The 22,909-nt window shown below is 30.5% G+C and overlaps 1 protein-coding gene across 4 annotated transcripts in view; it reads right to left on the minus strand.

Annotated features, from left to right (window-relative positions):
- Positions 1-22,909, minus strand: part of SYCP1 (synaptonemal complex protein 1) — a 104,117-nt gene that overhangs the window by 34,303 nt on the left and 46,905 nt on the right. For all 4 annotated transcript variants that reach the window (XM_072967953.1, XM_072967954.1, XM_072967956.1 and 1 more), the window contains exons 17-24: positions 20,082-20,186; positions 19,261-19,364; positions 17,778-17,895; positions 16,891-16,961; positions 13,661-13,742; positions 11,079-11,141; positions 8,060-8,122; positions 7,827-7,889 (exon numbers count right to left, since the gene is read on the minus strand). In XM_072967953.1, the coding sequence (XP_072824054.1) occupies positions 7,827-7,889; positions 8,060-8,122; positions 11,079-11,141; positions 13,661-13,742; positions 16,891-16,961; positions 17,778-17,895; positions 19,261-19,364; positions 20,082-20,186 (669 nt within the window). The remainder of the gene's footprint in view (positions 1-7,826; positions 7,890-8,059; positions 8,123-11,078; positions 11,142-13,660; positions 13,743-16,890; positions 16,962-17,777; positions 17,896-19,260; positions 19,365-20,081; positions 20,187-22,909) is intronic.

A 22,909-nucleotide genomic window follows, 5' to 3' on the forward strand; every position in this document is an offset into this window, starting at 1 on the left:
ATATATATTAAGTATACATATAAAGTTTCACATTGTATAGTAAAAATTGCATGTATTATAAATAATATGCACCTAATAATGAGGCATTAAAAGAAAAACTGACAGAACTGCAATGAAGAATAGAAATCCACAATCATCACGTGAGATTATTTAACACATCAGTCTCAGTCAAGTAATAAAATAAAAAAAAATCAGTAAACATACAGAATCAATAAAGATGCAGAAGTTTAAATAGAACTTTAATCTTGACCAAATGGAACACTTCACCCAACAACTGTAGAATACATATTATTTTCAGATACATGAGGAATGTTTATAAAAAGTGACTGTATATTGGGCCATTAAGCAAGTGCCAAAAAGTTTCAGAGTACTGAAGTTATGCCAGAGTGTGTTCTCTAATTACAATGCAATTATGTTTGAAATCCGTAACAAAAACGTAACATATCCTTAAGCTTAGAAATTGAGAAATACAGGAGGGTACTGAACCTAGCAATACTAATTCATTATATATTTAAACCTATGATATACAACTACAACAAAGCTTAGAGTGAAATGTATAGCCTTAAAATGTGTACATTAGAAAGACTGAAAATTAATGATCAAAGAATTCATCTCAAATTAGAAAAAGAACATAAAGAAAAAAACAATAAAATTAGGAGGAAATAATAAAGAAGAGAAATTAATGAAATAAAAACAAGCACCCTACAGAGAAGATCAAAAAAGCTAAAAGCTGTGTTTTTTAAAAACTTCCAAAATTGATTAACACTTGGTAAGTTTGATCAAGAACAACAAAAGGCATAAATAACCAACATCAGGATTGAAAAGAGGACATTACTATAAATGCTACAATTTTTAAACTATAGAAAATGTAGATGAACTAGGCAAAACTCCCCCAAAATATTATTTACTAAAACTGAAGAAATAACAGGATACACAGTTAACATACAGAAATCTGTTACATTTCTAAAACACTAACAATGAATGATCAGAAAGAGAAATTAAGAAAACAGTCCTGTTTACAATCAAATCAAAAAGAGTAAAACACCTAGGAATCATCTAACTAAGGAAATACAAGACTTGTACTCAGAAAACTGCAAAACATTGATGAAAGAAACTGAAGATGACACAAAAGAATGGAAATATATACCAAGCTCATGGACTGGAAGAATTAATATTGTTAAAATGACCACATTACCAAGGCAATCTACAGATTCATTGCAATCCCTATCAAAATACCAATGGCATTTTTCACCAAACTACAAAATATAATTTTAAAATTTGGATGAAACTACAAAAGACCCCAGATAGCCAAAACAATCTTGGAAAAGTACAGAGTTGGAGGTATCATGCTCCCTCATTCAAACTGTACTACAAAGCTACATTAATCAAAACAGCCAGCACAAAGACAGACACACAGATCAATGGAACAGAGTAGAGAGCCCAGAAATAAGTCACACTTAAGTGATCAATCAATCTACAGCAAGAGGCAAGAATATAAATAGGGAAAAGGCAGTCTCTTCGATAAATGGTATTGCGAAAAGTAGACAGCTACCTGCAAAAGAATCAAGTTGGACTACTTTCTCACACCATATATAGAAATTAACTAAAAATGGATTAAAGACTTAAATATAAGACCTGAAACTAAAATTCCCAGGAAAAAACATAGGCAGTATGCTCTTTGACACTGATTTTTTTTTGGATATATCTTCTCAGGCACTGGAAATAAAAGCAAAAATAAACAAATGGGAATCAAACTAACAAGCTTTTGCACAGAGAAGGAAACTATCAAGAAAACAAAAAGCACTCTACTGAATGGGAAAAAATATTTCTAAACGATATTATCTGATAAGGGGTTAATATCAAAAATATACAAAGAACACATACAACTCAACATTAAAATAACAAACAACTTAATTTTAAAATGGGCAGAGAACTGGAAGAGAAATTTTTCCAAAAAAGACATACAGATGGCCAACAAGAAGATGAAAAGATGGGCAACATTATTAATCATCAAGGAAATGCAAATCAAAACCCAATGAGGTATTACCTCACACCTTCAGAATCATCAAAGACTACAAATACTGAGTGTTGATGAGGATGTGGAGAAAAGGGAACCCTAATGCACTCTTAGTAGAAATGTAAATTGGTACAGCCACTATGGAAAACAGTATGGAAGTTCCTCAAAAAATTAAAAACAGAACTACAATATTATGAGTAATTCCACTTCTGGGTACTTTTCTGAAGAAAACAAAAACATTATAATTTGAAATATATTGCACCCCTATGTTCACTGTGGCATTATTTACAACAGTCAAGATATAGAAGCAACCTAAATGTCCATCAATAGATGAATTGATAAATGTGTATTATATATATATGTAACATATATAAATATATATATATATAACATATATTACTCAGAATATTACTCAGCCATAAAATAGAATAAAATCTAGCCACTTGTGACAACATGTATGGACCTAGAGGATATTATATTAAGTGAAATAAGTCAGACAAAGACAAGTACCATATAGTTTCACTTGTGCGCAGAATCTAAAAAACAAGACAAATGAGCCAACAAAACAAAACAGAAGCAGGCACATAGATACACAGAACAAAATGGCAGCTGCCAGAGGGGAGGTGGGTGAGGGGATGAATGAAGCAGATGAGGGAGATCAACAGGTACAAACTTCCAGTTATAAAATAAATAAGTCACAGGAATATCAAGTACAGCATAGGGAATATAATCAATAATATTGCAATAATTTTATATGATGACAGATGGCAACTAGATTTATTATGATCATTTTGTAATACACAAAAATATCAAATCACTATGTTATACACATGAAGCTAATACAATATTGTAAGTCAATTATACTTCAATAAAAATTTCTTTGAAGAAATAGGACAACTAGATAATATTATAACTATTGATGAAATTGTTTCAGAAATTAAAAGCTTTCCCACAAAGAAAACTCTAGGCCAGACTTCACCAATGAATTCAACTTTATCGAGATAAAATTTACATGCAATAAAATTAATGATTTTAACTGTACAGTTTGATGAGCTTTGGCAAATGTCTGTACAATCATGTATTGACAACATCAAGATATATATTAAAAATGTAAATTGGCTATACTTCAATAAAAAAAAATACATAGATTATTTTCACCATCCCAGAATGTTCCTTCACGTCCTTTTGCAGTCTAAACCCCACTCTCTGGAGGCAACCAATGTTCTACTTTCTTTTTCTATAAATTGGTTTGTCTACTCTGAAACTTCATTTAAATGGAATCATGCCAAATATATTCTCTTCATATATGAATTATTTTGCTCAGCATGGTCTGAGATTCATCCATGTTCCTACAGGTATCAATAAGTCTTTTTCTTAACTGCTGAGTAATATTCCATTGTATGAATATAACAAATTTGTTTATCTAGTCTCCTATTAATGGACATTTGAATTGTTTTCAGCTTTTTATCATCATGAATAAAACTTCTATAAACATTCTTGTACAAGACTTTTAGTGGACAAGTTTTCATTTCTTTTAAGTAAATATCTAGGAAAATTGATAGGTCATAGAGTAGATTTATGTTTAGTTTTATAAGCAATAACCAAACATTTTCCAAAGTGACTATAGTATTTTACACTCCTAATAGCAATGTATGAGAGTTCTGGTTAATCCATATCCTCACTAACATTTGGTGTTAATGGTCTTTTCAATTTCAGTCATCCTTTTAGGCAGAGCCCAGTTTCATAGGTTTGAGCCCTGTGTAGTCATACAGTGCCCTGGAATTGGTTTCCAGCCCATCTTGAAATTTTTACTATTATTTGAACTATGTACCCCACCTTGCATTTTGCACTGAGCCTTGCGAATTATGTGGCTAGTCCTGCTTAGGGGTGTAGTGATAGCCCATTGTGATTTTATTTTAATTTCTTACAACTAATACTGTTGAATATTTTTTCATGAGCTAATTAGTCATCAGTAATATGTCCTTTGTGAAGTATCTATTCAAGTCTTTTGCCCACTTTATATTTATTATGGTAAAATGCCCATAACGTAAAATTTACCATCGTAATCCTTTTAAACCATACAATTCTTTTATATGGCTATGCAACCAATCCCCAGAATGCTTTATCTCATAAAACTGAAACTCCATACCTATTAAACAACAACTCCCCACTCTCCTCCCCACCATGCCTGGCAACCATCATTCATTAGCCTATGAATCTGACTACTCTAGGTACCTCATATAAGTAGAATAACATAATATTTGTCTTTTTGTAACTGCCTTATTTCACTTAGCTTATGTGCTCAAGGTTTATCCATGCTGTAGCAATATATTAGAATTTTCGTCTTTCTTAAGGCTGAGTAACATTCCATTGTATGTGTATACTACACATTGTTCACTCATCAGTCAATGAACGCTGAGTTGCTTCCACCTTTCACCTATTGTGATAATGCTGCTATCAACATTGGGGTACACATATCTCTTTCAGACTCTGCTTTCAATTCTTTAGGTATAGTCCCATAAGTGTAATTACTGGATTATATACTAATTCTATTTTTAATTTTTTGAGTAACCACCAGACTACTTTTCATAGCAACAGCACCATTTGACATCCCACCAACAGTGTTAAGGATTTCAATTTCTCCGTAATTTAACCATAATTCGTTATGTTCTTTTTTTTTTAATAGTACCCAACCTAATGGATATAAAGTGACATCTCACTGTAGTTCTGATTTGCTTTTCCCTAATCATTAGTGATGTTGAACATTTTTTCATGTACCTATTCGCCATTAATATATTTCATTTGTAGAAATATTTATTCAAGTCTCTTTGCCCATTTTTAAATCAAATTATTTGCTGTTGTCCTTTGCCCATTTTGAATTGGAATATTTGTCTTTCAGTGTTGAGTTTTAAGAGTTCTTCATATATGTAGTTTGTCAAAAAAAATGTTTTTATCAGTTTTTTCACCTTCCTTGTACCTTGCCTATTTATTTTCTTAATTATACCATTTGATAAACAGGTCTTTCAGATTTTGATTAAGTCTAAGTTATCATATTTTTATGAATGTTGCTAGTTCACTTACCAGCATACTAGTGACTTTGTAGAAACCTCAGAATGTTCAATGTAGACAATCACATCACTTAAGAAGAATCAGTTTTCCATATTCTTTTACAATCAATATAACTATTTTTTTTTTCTTGGCTTAATGGACTAGCTAGAACCTCCAATACAATGTTGAAAGGGGTGGTAAGAGCAGACACTGTTTTTGATATTAATGAGAAAGGACTCAGTCTTTCATCATTAAGTATGATGTGAGCTTTAGATATTTTGTAGATATTCTGTCTTAGACTGATAAGGTCTCCTTTTATTCCAAGTTTGTTGAAAATTTTTATCAAGAATAAGGGTTTCACAGTAATTAGCACCAAGATGGTGGAAAAGTCAACTCCCAGGAGACCTGGAGGCCCAAGATGGCAGGAGATTTGACCTCCAATGGACCTTGAGCTTTATTATATACATTATAATGTACTAGTATGGTGAATGACACACCCACAAGCGCCATGACAGCTCTGAAGCTAACCATGAAAGGTCAAAGAGAGGGCAGTGGCCCAATTCCTGAGAGTCCTCACCCATTCCTCAAAGCAGTTCGAGTTATTCTCACTTGTTAGCATATAAAAACTATCAACACCGCACCTCGCAGTGACCCTCTCTCTTGCCTTCCAAGAAGGCCTGCACTCTGTCTATGGAGTGTGTATCTACCTTTACCTTAACCAAACCCCCCACCCTCGTATACATCTCTCTAAATAAATCTACTTTTACTCAAAACAAAACAAAACAAAACAAAAATAAGCATTTTATTTCATCAAATGCTTTTTCTGCAACCTTTGAGCTAATTTAATGATTTTTCTTTTTTATTACTTGATATAGTAAATTACTCTGTTGGTTTCTTAAAACAGCCTTACATTTCTAAAACCTCACTTATTCAATGTAACATGGTTTTAATATATTGCTAGATTATATTTACTAATATTTTGTTAAGGGTTTTATATCTATATTTATAAGAGATACTGGTCTGTAATTTTTTTTTCCTGCAATATCTTTATCAAGATTTGGTAGCAAAAACTAGTTGGGAATTGTTCTTCCTCTTCTATTTTTTGAAAGAATTTGTTTGTGGAAGACTGCTATTACCTCTTCCTGAAGTGTTTGTTAGAACTCACCAGTGAGAACTTCCCAGATCTGGGTTTTTCTCTAGAAAATTTTTGAACAAATTCAATTTCCCTGATATATGTCTCTTCAGATTTTCTACCTCATCTTGTGTCAGTTTTAGAGAGCTAGGTTTTCAAAGAAATTTGCCCATTTCTTCTAAGTTTCAAATTTATTGGTATAAAATTGTCCATGACATTTCTTTGTTACCTTTTAATATTTACCATATCTATATGGTCATGGCCTATTTTATTTCTGACTTCAGTGAGTTTTATTCTCTCTCTCTTTGTAATCAATCCTGCTAGGGGCTAAACAATTTTATTAATATTTTCAAAGACTCAAATTTTGACTTCCTTAATTTTTCCCTTTATCTCACCTATTTCTTTGCTCTCTCTTCTCATCTTTATTATTTCTGTTGGTCTGTTTTCTGTGAGTTTCATTTGCTCACATTTTTTTCAGTATCTAGATGAAAACCTAGGTCATTTCTTCTTTACACTGTTTATAAATTTCCCTACAAAACTGCTTTAGTTGTATCCCACAAATTTTGATACATTGTATTTCTATGATCATTGGCTTTAAAGTAATTTCTAATTTTCCTTGTGATTTCTTCTTTGGCCCATGAATTATTTACTAGTGTAATGTTTAATTTCCAAATATTTAGGCTTTTCTAGATGCATCTTATGGTTACTCGTTTCTAATTTAATCCTGTTGTAGTAAAAGAATATACTCTATAAGACGTTATTATTTTTAAATGTATAGAGACTTGCTTTATGGCTTAGCATATGGTCTATCTTGGTAAACATTCTATGTGCACTTCTAAAGAATTTACAGTTGTAGCTAAATGTCCTACAAATGTCAATTAAGTCAAGGGAATTAACAGTATTGTTCAGATTTTCTGTATTCTTACCAATTTTCTTCTAGTTGCATCAATGGCTGAAAGAGGGGTATTACAACCTCCAACTATAATTATGAAATTCTCTATTTCTCATTTTACTTTTTTAAGTTTTTTCTTTATGTATTTTGAAGCTCTGCCATTAAAATCAAACAGATCCATGACTATTATATCTTCCTGATGAACTGATACTTTTGTCATTATCAAATGCCCCTCTGGATCTTTGATAATACTCCTTGTATTTCAATCTACTTTATGTTTTATTAAAATTATCATTCCAGCTTCTCTATTCTTCCTACTTGCCTGGTATATAGTATATATTTTTTTCATCTTTTTATTTTCAATTTCCTTGTATCTTTATATTAAATAAAGTCTATCTCTTGTAGGGAGCATATAGTTTGGTATAGTTTTTGTATCCAGACTAACAATTTCAAGGCTTCTCCCCAAACCTACTCAATTTCAATTTTCAATGTATGGGGTAAGAAATACGAAGACATACACACACACACACACACACACATAAATATATTTTAAGTTGCTTAATGATTTTAACACAGCTAGACCACAGATGTGCACTCTATTACAATTACAAGGATTGATGTCCACAATCTCAAAAGACAATGTTTGAAAATAACTGCTACAGTATAAGGGGGTTAAAATTCCTAAATTCTCATCTATGTACTTGTATTTTAAAAACAAAAATAAAGATTCCAAATACCTTTGTTTCATAAACATTCAGTTGCTTGCTTTCTGCTGTACTCTTTTTTTTTAAGGTCTTATTCTGTTAAAAGTTCAAAATAAAGAATTAAATTTAATACCGAAATGATTCAAACTTACACCACCACTGACTTAAATTAAAATTGCTAAAGGAAAAAAAAGCATTATTCACTAAAACTGTAGTAAAAAAATAAAATTTTTTAAAATACTTTGATTTTGTGAATCAGTGCATACCTCCTGCTGGAGTTCTTCAATAACTTTGCTTTTATTTTCAACTTGTTTCCTTAAATTGTTACACTAAAAAATCATGAGAAATTAAAATTTTATTCAATATTCCAGTCAAAATAAATAATTTCAGACTAACAAAAACATCAACATACCAATCACTTCAAAAATCATGTCATTAAATAATTCCATTAATGTCAAAATTATGCGAACAAGTACAAATTTTAATAGATTATCTCAGTACAATTTTGAAATTCTTAAAGTCTTAATTTACTTAAAGAACATGTGAATTCAACTACTCTAAAGAAAAATGTGCCTCTTACTCAATCCCATACACTGAGCTGACTTATATAATTAATTGGGTTTTCAAAAGCCAGCCAGAAGTAAGATTAACTGTAATTTGTCTTTTTCCTTATTCATTATTCTCTATTTATTATTTCTGAGATCTCTTTAAACTTATTACATTTGGGAAAGGGGAATAATGTGATACTCTATTCCTCCTAACTACTTTCTAATTCCTCTTTTAGGAATATCAGCTAAATCACTTTTTTATATTTCACTTTAAGGGATTATTTCACCTGGTACACATGTAGAATTGGATTAAGAGGTATTAGGCCCAAGAAATACGTGGAGTACCATAAAAGCAGCACAGATTTCTAAAGAGTCCTAAAACATCACAGATATATAATTTGTTCTAATGTCCATCAAAGCAGAAATAAATTCCAATGGGAAAAAATTTTTTAATCTCCTTCATTAGCACAAAATACGGTGTTAAATATTTTCCTTGCAACAGTCATGTGCAGTCACAGTCAGCTACTATTCTGAAACTAAGTAAGATATGACCCTGCTATTTACAAGTGATTTATTTCATCTAAATTTTAATGTGCCCTTCAATGGTCTATTTCAGAAAACTCAAAAGAAAACTAAAAGAAGAAAAGCTACAGAATAGTAAGAAACATTTTACTGATTTTTATATCAATTTGGCTGGTATAAACATATTAGCAGGTGAAATTATTTGTGTATACAATTTTTACTTATTAAAAACTAAATCAAGGATTTCCATTTTTGACAGAAAAGCTACCTAGATACTCTGAATAACCTTCCTAATAAAAATAATTTAAAAGTAAATATCTAGGAAAAAAGGAATCTGCTTACTTGAAATCATAAATTTAAAGTATAGTAATAGTAGATTTGGGGTTGGCACCAAAGCCAGCATTTGATCTAAGTTTATCTGCTGAAACTACTAGGGTACAGGAGATAGGAGATAACACGCAGAGCTCACTAAAGGCAGAGAATCCATTAAGACAACCCTGCATAAAGTTAAAAACTCAAAAGACTACCTACTTGGTGAAAGTGTAAACAAGAAATAAATCTGCCACACAGAAGGGTACAGTAAGGAAACCCCTCTATCCTGATCCTGGCACGGAGTGAAAGGCATAAAACATTGTCCCTGAAAATTTGTAGCCATGAGATGGCCTTATAATGGAGGATTCATACTGAACTCATACTATCTCTATGATCTCCAAAAACTTCAAATGGAGATTTTAATTTAAAATGGTTCCTAGTTAGTAGTGCCCCCAAGAAAATCTTTTTGGGAGGATATCAACTTAAATACAAACCTCAAAGAATTACCACAGATAAAATTCCAAGGAATCAAAACACAGAGAAATAAAGCTCAAAGAGTAAAAGTCAGCAAAAAGAACAAATAGCAAAACAGACCTGAAAAGGCTTCAGATATTGAAATTACCAGAAAAAGAATATCAAATTTAAATATTTTAATATTTTTTAAAATTAAAGACTTAAAACTATGAAAAAGAAATGAAAGACCATAAAAGATGGTTGAGCAAATTTTAAAAAGAACTAGTTAAAACTTCAGTAATGAAAAATGTAATTGAAATTTAAAACTCAATAAAGAGAAGAAAATCAGTTACTTTTTGTCCTTACCAAATGAATGCTGAACAAATTTTTAAAATATCAGTTTGAAGTATCACCAGGTTATAACTTTGCCCCAGAAAGCACGTTTTATGTATTTCTCTCTTATTCAGACCATCAAAATTTATTCCTTTAAGAGTTCATGTTGATGACTATACTTTTCTCCCACTCAGCTTTTCCTAAATAGCCATATTTATAACTGACATTACTATACATTAAAAAAAATTTTATAACTAGGATTATTACAGTTTAAATAACTGTCTATTTTACTTAAAGGATAATGACAGCAGATCTATCAACTTTGAATGTCATTTTGACTGTCCTATCTCACTCTCCCTTCTTTCTGAATAAACTAATGAAAATTAAAGTAACTTAAGTTTTCAATCCTTTTAAATTTAAAAATCTCCAAATTTAGGACTAATTAAGATTTATTTAGTGGAATGCCCAAAAATTTTTGAAAAGATTTAAAACTATCACAGTTCATTTTTAAGTAAAATAATTCATATGCATAAAAACAAAGAATTTTATTCACCAGAATTCTAGGTAGAAGAAAATGGTATTAATTATTAGAGATCAGAACTTCAGAAAGTAAACTATACTTTCCAAAGGACTAACGCACTAACTCATATACAGAAGGTCAAGTTTAGGACAAATGTATGGTAAGGAGCAGAGAAGGGAAAGTGAATTGATATGGCCAGCTAGGCAGCAGAAACACATAAAGAAAGCGGACATTTTTCTGCAGCTCCCCTAATGATAAGAATGACAGAGATATATAAGAATGATTTTTAAAAGCATCTTGCTACTCTTAAGATATCCACAACAAATGCAGCTGCTGAGAGCATGAAATTTGGGGAAAGGGAAGAGATACCTCAAGAACAGTTTAATGAAGCTTTGCTCTTTGACGCATTGTGCGAAACTCTGAACCCAGAGCCTCTTCAAAGACACCTGCAGTAAAAATCCTACACTATCCCTAAAAGCCTTCAAAGTAGAATTGAGATTTCTTTGTACAGGACAACATAAAGGTTGGCCCAAATCTAGTCATACATATACTGTTACAAAGCCTCTATTCCCAAACATTTTTTGCATTTGATAATACCTTGTTTTCTAATATCTTCATTTGTTTATCTTTTTTTACAACTTCACATTCAATGCTTCGAGCCTAAAAAATATTATTTGACATCAGATTTAAAATGTTAACAGAATTTCTATTTTCTTCTTTGAGTATCTTTTAGAAATGGAATTATAAAGTTTAGTCTTATATTTCTACAAAACTCTTCCAGTTTATTTCAGTATCCTTTTGTAAAAGAGAAATTGTTTCTGTGTCTATATGCTAAAATCCATCATCCTTACCTTATCCTAGTATCACTTTGCAATATTTTATTAGCTTTCCCAGTTTATACTGGATTTTTAAATATTATCTTATATATAAATATTTATAATCTCTTACATATGTCTTTCAGAAACATCTGTTAAACTTAACTTTGTAACAACCTAATATTATAGAAAAAATAGGTATTTTATCCCCATTTTAGAAATAAGAAAACAGAAGCTCAGAAAGATAAAGTCTCATGAAATAATGTCTGAACTAAGGTAGTAGATTGGAGTGGGGGGAAGCATAATGAATTTCAATGTCAGGCAAAATATCCAAGAAATATTTTCAACTTGGATTCTTCCCAGGAAACTGTTTCAATAGGTAAATTGAAATCAGACCATGGAAAGCTTCAACATGCTAACAACTTATCTTGCATTTTGGTTTTCTTTTTTCTGTTTCTTAATTCATTAATATTTTCTACACTGGTAAAATAAATTTAAATTCTTAGTGAAATATTTTTATTTTACATTAAACATTAAATTCATGTTCTTCCCCACACTGACAAGATGAGTGTTTTAAAGCAGCCTCTGATATAAATTTTAAAGTAGTGAACTACATACCAAGTCTTTAGGATATTAAATTCATTTTTTCTGGTTGAACTTAACTTATAAATAAGAAAATGATAGACAAAATAGCCTTTTGAGAAAAAAAATTTCATGTAGTCTAAAGAATGTCAGAGAGCCAGCTCTTCCACTTCTGTCATGTAGCCTTTCGAGATTTTTTAACTCTTTGGAGGCCCAATTTCCTAATTCATAAAATGAGGACAAAAATGATATCTACTTAAATAAGATAACATATATAAAGAATCTAGAATGTTCCCAGTTCATTGTAAGCCCTTAAAAATACAGCTCATCTCATCTTTGGACTATTCTAATAATCTGAAAACTCTCCAAAGTATAAATAAAATTATGATTCTTCTCAGGTCAAAACTCTGCAATAACCTCAGACTACTAAATACAGCTTATGAGGCCTTAAATGATCTATCCTCACTTCTCCCCATCCTCATTTTTCCCCATCACATCATCTCTCCACTTACTCTCTCCCCACTCTCTCCACTATCACCACTATGTTAAACTCCACCTTTCAGCCAATGAAAACTTTATATAGTTGCTTAAAAGTATGGGCCCTCTCATACTTCCAAGGCTCCTTCATACTTTGTATACAAGTTACATATGTATGCATCTGTGTGTGTGTGTGTGTGTGTGTGTGTGTGTAACTTGGAATACTCTTCTCCTCCCTAATATATTCGTGTCCACTCCTCTGCCTTCCACTAATTCCCATTAGTCTAGGGTTTCAAAATTAATGTTGCTTCTTTCAGGAAGCTTGTCCTGACTCATTTAGATAGATGCCATTTCTATGGGCTCCAACAGCAATTATATAGAAGACCTAATGTTCTGTTCTGGCCACCATCCTTTCCTGCAAAAACTCTTTTAGAGTAAACTCCACAGTAATCCTGCTCAGTTCATGTAGTTTGATGGGGATGGATCTGTCTCTAAGAGTGGGAATATACTCAGGCTTGGCCAGATTACTCTGTCCCCTAACTGCAAAAAGTGGCTTAGGTATAAGTGAACTAAACTAGGCCAGAGTCCTCTCCAAGATTTTTTTCTGAGCTTTCAAGATGACTTTTACAGCTTTTGTGTGCCTTTCACATCTCCCTATTACAGTCTTAAAATTTTTAAATGTTGTTTTCTTAATAAAAAACCTTAATTGGATCACTGTTATCCACTGAAACAAATTAAATCCAAACTTAGCACCCAGAACAGTGCCTGGCATATAGTAAGTAGTAAGCAATATTTGTTGAATGAATGAAAAAACACAGTCAAGGCCTTTGCAATCTAGTTTGATCTTGCTATTTCAGCACTATTTTCTCCCAATATTTATATTGTATCCTATAATCATGTCACATACTTTCTACTATTTCACTTTTGTGATAATCTTTCCTAAAAGCCTTTTTCCTTTCTCAGCTCTTTGAAATCACAGCCAATGCACAACACAAACATTAATCAATTTATCAGTATATTTCATATTACTAAAGCACAAGCCTTTTATTTAGCCTAAAAAAATAAGTCAACATTTATAAATGCTCAATATTTAAAGAAACTTAGAATTATGCCACTATTTCTTCTAGATATAAACCACATAAACAAGACAACCCAACTTGCCTATATTTTTAAGGTCAACAGTCTACAACAGTCCCTAGACCACTGGTTATTTATACAATAGTATACTTTATTTTTTTTAGACATGAGGTATTGCTTTTATGATTTAAAACTTTGTGATACAAACAATTATTAAATACAACATACATTTTCTTCACTCTTGTCCAATTTGCTTTTAACTTCGTCTCCTTTCTGTTTTAGTTCTTCTCTCACAGATTCCAGTTCATTCCTTTAAAGGAAATGGAAGAGTGACATTGCAATAAAATTTACATTTTTATATTTTATTTCCTTTATGAAATTTCTAAAATGATTGACTATTTAATTTTTTGGTTTATACTTTCATTTTGCTTGGTAATTTTTCATGCATTATTATCAATAGGCACACTTCTACTCCTATATTTAATGTGTACTTTTATTTTGAAATTATCTAGATCCTTATAGTCATTTTCCCATTTAAAAAAAAACTCCTAGATAATACTACTCAGCCATAAAAAAGAATAAAATAATGCCATTTGCAGCAATATGGATGGACCTGGAGACTGTCACTCTAAGCAAGGTAAGCCAGAAAGAGAAAGAAAAATACCATATATCACTTATATGTGTAATCTAAAAGAAAGACACACATGAACTTAATTTACAAAACAGAAACAGACTCACAGACATAGAAAACAAGTTTATGGTTACAAGGCGGGGAAGTGGGCAGGGAAGGGATAAACAGGGAGTTCAAGGTTTGCAGATATTAACTACTATATATAAAACAGATAAACAACAAGTTTATAGTGTATAGCACAGGGAACTATATTCAGTATCTTGTAGTAACCTATAACAAAAAAGATTATTAAAAGGAATACATGTATGAATATATATGACTAAAACACTATGCTGTACACCAGAAATTGATACAACATTGTAAACTGACTATACTTTAATTTCAAAAAAGAAGGGGAAAAAAACTCCTAGATAGAAACTCTCATTTCTTATATAAGCCGAGATTTCACTTTACTGTTTTCTTAGTCATAAATTAGTTATCATTATAAGACATAGTCATAATGTTTTATAAATAAACTAGGGACAAACATAGAAGTGATTTTAATGAAGAACTACATGACTGAGATATTTGCATATACATATTCCCTTATATAATGTACAGAGTATATCTGGAAAAATACATAAGAAACCATGATACCTCTGGGAAGAGAGACTGGATAGGAGGAAGAGATAGGGCAAAAAAGATAGTGTTCTTTCCCCGTGTCCCCTTGTCCTTTTGACTTTTACACCATATGCATGTATTATCCATTCAAATTTTTTAAAATTAAGAATCTGTCTGTTGTACATGAAAACAATGGTGCTTTGTCTCAGATGGATATTTGAAGCTATTTCTAATGGTAGTCTCTCTTGTTACTACAATTATATGTTGCTGGGTCTGACCTGAATGCATAGAACAGTATTCAATCATGTGGAATAACTGGCCTTGTGAAAACTGAATCTGAGATGTCTACTCTTTAACTGAGTTTTAAATCTTTAATCAGCATATTTTTACTTTTCCTAAACATATTTGTATTTAAAGTTCTATAAGTCCACTGAGTAGCTAGATATACAAAAAGATATTATCTAAATAATTTGAATTCTCTTAAATAAAAAGCAGCCTTCCCATAAAATATGTCTTCACTTTTTATCCCTGAAATGTTCTATGGCTTAATCACAGAGATTCAATCTATAATAACAATCACTTCTGAAGAAGAAAATTGAGCATAATGGAAGAAAGCAATCTTTAGAAGCAAAATAAGAGATGACTTTCCAAATATGGAAAATAGTAACAGTTAAGTACCAGCACTGTGTTCAGCACTTTATTCACATTTTCTCATATAATCATCAGACAGTCCTATGATGGAGGTATATCAAGTCTAAAGGAAGTCTCAAATCATTTAAAATAGCAGGTTAAGTTTTAATGACCACATTCTTTAATCAATCAAAATTTAATATTTCAGAATATAAGTATAAATGAGAGCCCCCAAATATTTGGAAATTGTCTAAATTACTAATGGATTAAAAGGAAACTTAAAATACAAAAACAGATCATTTAGAAAATAATAAACATGAAAACACTACATGTCAAAATCCAGGTCATGGATCTACAGCAGTGTTAAGAAGTAAACTGATATCTTGAAATGTTTTTATTATTTGAAAAAATGAAAGATATATTAAAAATCAATATATTGATATTTGGTTTATCAGTTTTTACAACAAATAAAGAAAAGATTAATATTTGATTGCAAGAAGGAAAAACTTTCTAAGTATAAAATCAATAGGTGTACAGGAATCATACCACAATAAATGTGTTAAAAAAAAAAAGCAATGGGAAAAAATATCAAAAGGAAAGACAATTAGATTTAACACAAAATTTTTTTAAAAAATTCTATATGACAAAAAAAACTACTCAAAGTGAAAGGAAAATAACAGGTTGGGGAAAATATGTGCTGTAAATTTAAAAAGATTAAGGATTAATGTGCTTTTTTAAAGCTTAAATAAATCAGTACGAAAACAATCAAGGTCTCAAAACATTAGTGGGCAATGGGTATAAGCAATTTAGAAAGAAATGTAGAAAGCACACATGAAAAATTCCAAAACTTACCCAAAACGTGCAAATTATAAATCATAAGAACTATGAGTTGTTTTTATCTGTTATATTATCAAATAAATTAATGAAAATACCCAAAGGTAATTAAAACATTTTGGAACTAGCATTTTCATACAATATTGGTTTACTGCATAGCTTACAACCAATAAGACCTATTAGAAATCATTTGTCTATCAAAAGTGATTGAAATAATTATTCGTATGACTCAGTAAATTCTACCACTTCAAATTTATCCTGTAAGAAAAAAATCTGTATATGCCAAAATGTTTACTGTACTATTATTTACGATAGCAAAAAACTGGAAAATGTAAATATCCAAATTAAAATAAATAATGTTAAATCCACTTGTGTGACTAGCATACAGGCATTAAAATAGATGATTGTGAAAACACCTAAAGACACAGATAATACTTAAAATAATATTAAATTTTTAAAATACCTCTTTTAAATTTCTGGTATATGATTAGTGTACTTTCTTAGTTAAACAAATATTAAATATTAGAAAATCTATGATATTTTGAAACTAATTTCTATGTGTAATATCACTATTTCAACACTACGTACAAATAGACATTATTACAGTTTTATTTTTAAGCAGGATTCCAAAGCAATAATTTAAGTCTAATTTTTCACTTTATACTATATTCAGCATAAGATTAATCCAAATTAACTCTAACAAGTTAACAGAAAAGAAATACTAAAATCTTTTGCCAGAAAAAGGCCAATGCATTAGTCTTGCCTTAACTGTGTTTCTGTTTCTTCCAGATTTTCTATTTGTTTCAACATTCTTTCTTCTTGCTTTTTGCTATTCTAAAGAAATAAGCAGTGTGGTTTACATTATTTTGTTTCAACAAAAATAAAATTGAAACTAATATTTAAGACCGTTATTGGTCTTAGAATTTATAAAATTCATTTAGTTACATATAACTAGCAAGAGTTATATATAAATAGCAAGAGAATGGGCTATTTAACTTGTATACTTCCATACTACTTTTCCAGCCTTATTTTATTCCCCTAATAATCCTCACACAGTAGCTAACAAACCAAGTCTTACTTGCCGTTTCCCAGTGATACTCTGAGACTTATGTCTTTTGTTGTGGCTTCAAGGAATGCTTTTCCATTCACTGTTAGCTACTGAACTCATAATTATTCATATTTTAAGGCATATACTGATGCTATATTCTTTCTGAACACTTCTCTTTCCCCAAGGCAGAAATGATCCTGCGAACTATGATAACACTGTATTCCCAAAATGATACATGCGACATACTATTTTAAGTTATTTGGACATTTTTTTTTCTATTGAGTCATAAACTCCTTAAGAGGAAGGATGATATTTTACTCATCACTGTATCCTCCACAGTGCCTTATATAATTTATTAATACTTGAATACTTTATAAAAATCTTGATGCTTAAAATTAAAGTAATTTTATCAATAGAGAGTCTCTATCATCTGTCATTACCATCTAAGATCAATATGCATATTTTTCTTCTAAAACAAAGTGGTATTAGCTCTAAGATAATCAGACTTTCAAAGCTAAAAGAATCTTTAGAGGTCATCTAATCTAACCCCATAATTTTACAGTAAGAAAACTAAGTCACTGGTATTGTCTTTTTCAACTCACATTAATATCTTCTTGCTGTTTCTTGAGTTCTAGAGCCATATCACTTGTTTCTTGTGCTAGTCCTTTGTTCTCCACTGAAAGCCTGCTGCAGCTTGCAGTTAGTTCAGTATTCTTAAGTCTATTTTTTAAAAAACATGTCATACCAAAATATTCACATGCAAAATTATATGTGTAATTTTATCCAAAATAATCTTAGGGGGAAAAAAGGAAGAATTGGGGTTATAAATGAATAAAACTGACCATTAGTTAAGAATTTTTGAGGCTGGGTAGTAGGTATATGCTGGTTCATTAAACTATTCCCTCTTAACATCATATATAATTGAAATTTTTCTGTAATACGTTTTTCAAGATGTCATATATTTCCTTGACTATTACCCACACCTCTTTCCCTTTTACCTTTCCACGAATTTTGAAAAGTATATTATTTTCTTCATATATTTTCTCTCTAGTAGACTCTTAGAAATTGTTTCAAATTTCTAAAGATTTGATTTAAGTAGTACATGAAACATTATTTTCATTTAACTATCCTCATGAAAATAAATAAAACTTTGTACACAACACTTAAACTGCTCTTACAAGGTCTGAAATGGTCTACATTGGAAGAGAGATTATTGCTGTTATTGGCTGCAGCCAGAATCAATTTTAAATGAAGAAAGGGGAGTGTGGGGCTCTATGGAATGATATCAGGAGCATCTATTATCTCCTCCTACGTCCTGACACTGGAAACTCATCAAAGAGTAGATATAAGTTTTAACTAAAAAATGAAAAGTTGAAAAAGCAAATATAACAAGAATAATACAAATTCATACTAATCAGCTCATTCATTAAAAGGGATTTTGGTTAATAAATGAATTTTACCCAGAGTCCCTATAAAAGTACTGTTGAAAAGGTACCAGAAGCTGAAAGAGAAGGGACAAGATGCTAAGTAAACTAATTATTTCTCATTTTTATGTAGAGTTGAGAAGCAACCAGAAAGGAAAAATGAAGCTCACCACTAGATTGCCTACTCGAGTTTAGTTCTCTGAGTAATAACACAAAAACTATTTCCTCCCACTTTCTCTAGAAATTAAATTTACTAAGTAGGTAAAAATCAATTAAATATTTTGTTTGGACAATGTAAGAAATAAATTCTTATTTTGCCATTTCATCAGTACAAACCTATGAAGTAATTTAGTAAAACAACCAAAATAACTATTTAGAACTACAAATGATTATTTTTATGAGAAACTAAATAATCTCTGAGAAAAATAATAAATTGCTCTTCTAAAGCAGTTCTCAACTTTGTGATATACTCTTTTTATGTCAATGATACGTACTTCCCTTAGCAATGAAACCGATAAATTATTTTGACCTTTAACTTAAAAATAAAACACAACTTTAAGCCTATTCAAATAAGTATTGAACATAATTTACTAACTTATTATTAACTACCAGAAAGCTTAGGAATTCAATACACAAGCTACTTTATAGATAGAAAACATACTTCTCATTTTCAAGCTCAGTTTTCAGCTCTTTAACCTGTTTTGAATAATGTTGTTCACTTGTTGCAATGGCAGTTAATTCTATTTCCAAATCATGTACTTTTTTCTGGAAAATAAACATGTATTATCACAGGAAATGTTTTTACAATTTTCTCATTTAAAAAGTATGATCACTATGCAAGCAAGTCATACATTTAATAAAAATGTCAAATTTTAAAAATTTTAGTAGACTTAATACCATAATCATTATAATTTTAAAACAATGAGCAATGACAAATGCAATACAATAAGTAAATTCTATTTTGATATTCTGAAGCTCAACCAGTAAAATTATATTTGCATATTATAAAATACTGTTATCAATTTTATACAGGGTATTAATTTCAATTAAAATATCATATTACTAAGAAGAAATATATTAATTAATGAAATTAGGCAGTATCTGAAAAACTAATTGTTTTTACTATATTAAAAAGACAGTTATAATGATATATTGTAATAGACTGAAAACATACTTTTTAAAAATAAAAGACATTCTAAAATTATAACATGAGCACTATAACAATTATTGTAAAGTAAGAACTTAACTTAGTAAAGGCTAAAATTTAAATATATCATTCAAAAATTTAATTGTTATAAACCATGGCATTATGCATACTACTGTCATCTTCCTATTGTCATTAAATGTAGCAGGAACACATCTTTAAAAGAAATTTTGTGAAGCAATCTTTCACAAAACTAAAAGCCACACCATAATTTACAATGTAAATCTGTATCCTACTAACAAATACTTGAAAAAAGGATGTGTTCTTTTTTAACAAACCTCTCTGGTTTGGAGAAGCCCAGCTAGTTTTTGTTCTGCTTCTTTTAATTCTTCAGCAGTCTTCTCAAACTGTTTCTTCTCATCTAAAAGCTTTTGGTTTTCTGCCTATAAGAACATTAGCAAATCATGACAATCATATCAAACTGCCCAGATAGAACTGTGAAGAGAATTATGAATTTTTCTTTGACTAAAATTTTTTAAAAAGAGAAAAAAAGTCATCATTAAATAAATTTCAAAACTAAACATGATGACAAATGATTTAATGGACAGAGCCCTGGAATTTTTTATTTGAAAAAAATCATACAGGAGGGCCTTTCTATCTGCTAGATTGGATGCTGTCTGATTCATGAATCACAGAATTGAAACTTAATGGATCAGTAAAAAAAAACAAAAATCATACAGGTCATTGAATTCAAACTTTATCTTACACATAAATCACTGCAATTTATTAACATTTGTTATTCACTCACTATTCTATATCCTGTTTGTCCTTATATTTTACTAAAATGTTATTCCCTGTAACTTTCATGCAATGGTCATTGCTCTGCATTCCTTAGTCACAAAGAAGTCTAACTCCTCTTTCACATATTAGCTGAGAAATATTTGAAGAGAGTTATCACTCTCTAACTTTTCTCTTAACTATTCTATAATCTCTAATTATTATTATTATTACTGCTATGAAATGGCTTTACATTGCCTCATTCCTTTCAGATGGGCTCACTCTTGTCAATATACCATTTTAAATGAGGTGTCAAGAATTGAATTCAATGTTCTAGACAATCATGGGTCAGCAAACCATAGCTCATATTGGGAACACTGGACAGCTACTTGCAAAAGAAACTGGTCTACTCTCTCACACCATGCACAAAAAAAAAAAATCCAAAATGGATTGAAGACTTAAACGAAAAATCTGAAACCATAAAACTCTTAAGAGAAAACATAAGCAGTATGCTGTTTAACATTAGTCATAGAAATATCTTTTTGTATATGCTGCCTCAGGCATTAGAAACAAAAGCAAAAATAAAACAAATGGGAGTTTATCAAATTAAAAAGCTTTTGCTCAAAGAAGGAAACACTATCAACAACAACAAAAAAAGGCCACCTACTGAATGGGAAAAGATATTTGCAAATGATATACCTGAGAAGGGCTTAATACCCAAAATATACAAAGAACTCATACAACTCAACTTCAAAAAAACCCAAACAACCCAATTATAAAAGGGGAAGAGAATTTGAATAGAAATTTTTCCAAAAAATACATACAGATATCCAATAGGCATATGAAAAGATGTTCATCACCGCTAACCATTAGGGAAATGCAAATCAAAACCACAATGAGATATCACCTCACACCTGTCAGAATGGCTATTATCAAAAATTATCAAAAAGACCTGGTTCCTATGATCATCTGTTCTTAACCGTTCTATCTTAGCATATTGTGTTCTTCATACTGCAAAGCAAATGAGCTTTACAAAATGCAAACAGCACTGTGAACTAATGCTTTATCGCCCTTGGCACCATTGTATTATTACCTTTGAATCACTGCTTGTATTTATGTGTGATTATTTTGTGACTGTAACTCTATGAAAGCAGGATATGCATCCATTTGCTCCCCTACAGCAACCCCAGATTATACCATAAAAGGAACTGAACAAATGTTTGTTAAATTAATAAATGTGTTATATTATTCATCCCTCACCACTACCCTAAGAGATCTGTACAATTATTTCCCCCATTTCATAGATGGAAAAATCAAGCCATCAAGAGTTTAAGTAAATTGCTCTAGGTCATACAGCTAAGAAGAACCGGATACTAATCAAAGCATTATAATTCTAAGGACCAAGATATTAATTATGCTCTATTGCTATTGAAATATAACAAAATCATAAACTAATCCCTGTCCATATAGGAGTGTAAAAATAATACTTTAGTGTTAATTCAGTTGACAAATATTTATAAAGTGCTGACAAAGTATCAGTCATTGTGCTAAGTACTGAGGTTACAGGGCAAACAGGATAGGTTTATAGCTCTTATTGGAGCATATATTCATTTCACTATTTACTGACCACCTACTGTGTGCCATCTATTGTGCTAAGTAAAGGGGATTCTACGGGCAAATAAAGCTTTAAATAATTATACCAAAAATCAATTTCATATGTGATAAGTGCTATAAAGGAAACATTCAAGGGTGCTATGGGAACAAGCTATACAGAGACCTAAACTAGCTAAGAATACCAATTGATATTTAAGCTGAGACTTGAAGTATAGGTTCACATTATAAAATTTGAAAGAAATGTAAACATTATTACTTACAAGAATTTGTGCAAAAGCAGTTTACTGAAAAAACGATAAGTATTTGGAAACTAGGCTTCCCAAGAGATATAAAAATTAGGAGTTGCAAAATCAGGTAGAGATGCGATATATATATCTGTAATCATATATCTGTAATCAAACAATATTGTCTTTTATAAGCAAGGGTTAGCAAACTACAGCCTCTGAGGCAAAATCAGCCCACAGATTTCTTTTGTAGGCTCTTGAACTAATAAATAATAAGATGGTTCTTACATTTTTGCAAGATTGTTCAAAAGAAAAAAAGTAGAGGGGGAGGAGAAAATTAACATTCTGTATATAGCCCACAAAATCTGAAGTATTTACTATTTAGTCCTTTACGAAAAAAGTTTGCCAACCCATGCTCTACATGCTATAATCAATTAAAATATAATGAAGCCTTATCCTAACAAATTCATTAAATATGATTCTACCTGAACACTAAACATAGGTAATGAATACATATCATACGTATCTTTCTCAAAACTGCCCCTTTGTGG

The sequence above is a fragment of the Vicugna pacos genome, chromosome 9 (assembly GCF_048564905.1).
Source record: "Vicugna pacos chromosome 9, VicPac4, whole genome shotgun sequence".
In the NCBI taxonomy this organism is placed as follows: Eukaryota; Metazoa; Chordata; class Mammalia; order Artiodactyla; family Camelidae; genus Vicugna; species Vicugna pacos.